Source organism: Penaeus monodon, chromosome 22, assembly GCF_015228065.2.
Source record: "Penaeus monodon isolate SGIC_2016 chromosome 22, NSTDA_Pmon_1, whole genome shotgun sequence".
Lineage (NCBI taxonomy): Eukaryota > Metazoa > Arthropoda > Malacostraca > Decapoda > Penaeidae > Penaeus > Penaeus monodon.
Window position 1 is genome coordinate 7,502,161 of NC_051407.1, and position 1,226 is coordinate 7,503,386.

Below are 1,226 nucleotides of genomic sequence, written 5' to 3' on the forward strand. Positions count from 1 at the left end.
ATATTCCTCGCTGCGCTCTTAACCTTGGGATGTGGTGATCCGCAAGGATACACATTAGATAAACCCTCCAGACCCAGACTGACCAAAGGACCAGGATTCTCTGCTGGAGTGGGAATTACAAGTGGATCAGGAATCAGCCATGGATCCGGATTTACAACTGGATCAGGAGTTTCCCATGGTGGAGTCTCAGCCGGAGTAAGCTTTACAGCTGGATCCGGAGGACTTGCACATGGATCTGGATTTACCTCAGGAACAGGAGCTCCTACTGGAACTGGAGTCCTAACTGGCACAGGAAGTACCGATGGTTTGATCGGAGATAGGTTCCCCTCTTTTACTGACGCCATTGCCGCTGGATGCAAGGAGGGAGAAATTCTGCATGTGGATGGAACTTGCGTAGTTCCTGAAGTGTCTAGGAAAGTTTTTGTTGTCGATGTTCCCCAACAACAACAACTATCAGGTCCTCCACCAAGTGTCCCTCCTCCTAAAGTGGATCATAATATCCTGTTTGTGCGTCTTCCTGAAGAAGGTCTTGCACCTGAACCTATCGTTGTTCCTCCACCAAGGCAAAACAACATAGTCTACGTCCTTAACAAGCAGAACGAGCAGGCTCAAAGGGTCATTGAGGTCGAAGCTCCTCCACCTTCAGAGCCCGAAATCTACTTCGTCAACTACGATGATGGAGAAAATCCTACTCTTCCTGGAGGTATCGATCTTCTTACTGCTCTTGGATCCGCTGCCGAGACTGGCGGAGAAGTAATTGGTGCCGTAGGAGGCGCTGGTGCCGCTGGAGGTATTGGTGGAGTCTCTGGTCTACAAGGAGGAGGCGTCGGACAAGGCGTCATTGGCGGAAGCGGCGTTGGTCTTGCAGGTGGCGTCGGCGGAGGTGCCGGACACAGCGGTATTAGTGGAGTTTCAGGACTTGGAGGCAACCAGGGAGTTTCTGGTGGAGTATTTGGTGGAAATATCGTATCAAATGGTGGCTTTGGGATCAGCGTAGGAAGTACCAGTGGACAAGTTGGACCAGGATCCCAGGGTAATTTTGGTACCCCATCAGGTCTATATTCAACACCATAGACGATAAAACGTCTACATATTGAACTGTACAAGAGTCTGTATTATTTATTGAAGTAAATACGTACTAAATACATCCGCATTATAATATACATCCTTATAAAAGAAGAACATTAATTTAATAGATATTTTGATGACGTATTGCCCCATATACA

The 1,226-nt window shown here is 47.9% G+C and overlaps 1 protein-coding gene across 1 annotated transcript in view; it reads left to right on the forward strand.

The window, feature by feature from the left end:
- Positions 1–1,074, forward strand: part of LOC119587269 (glycine-rich protein DOT1-like) — a 5,770-nt gene extending 4,696 nt beyond the window's left edge. Inside the window, exon 3 of the mRNA XM_037936023.1 lies at positions 59–1,074. Within this exon, the coding sequence (XP_037791951.1) occupies positions 59–1,074 (1,016 nt within the window). The remainder of the gene's footprint in view (positions 1–58) is intronic.
- Positions 1,075–1,226: the final 152 nt, after the last annotated feature.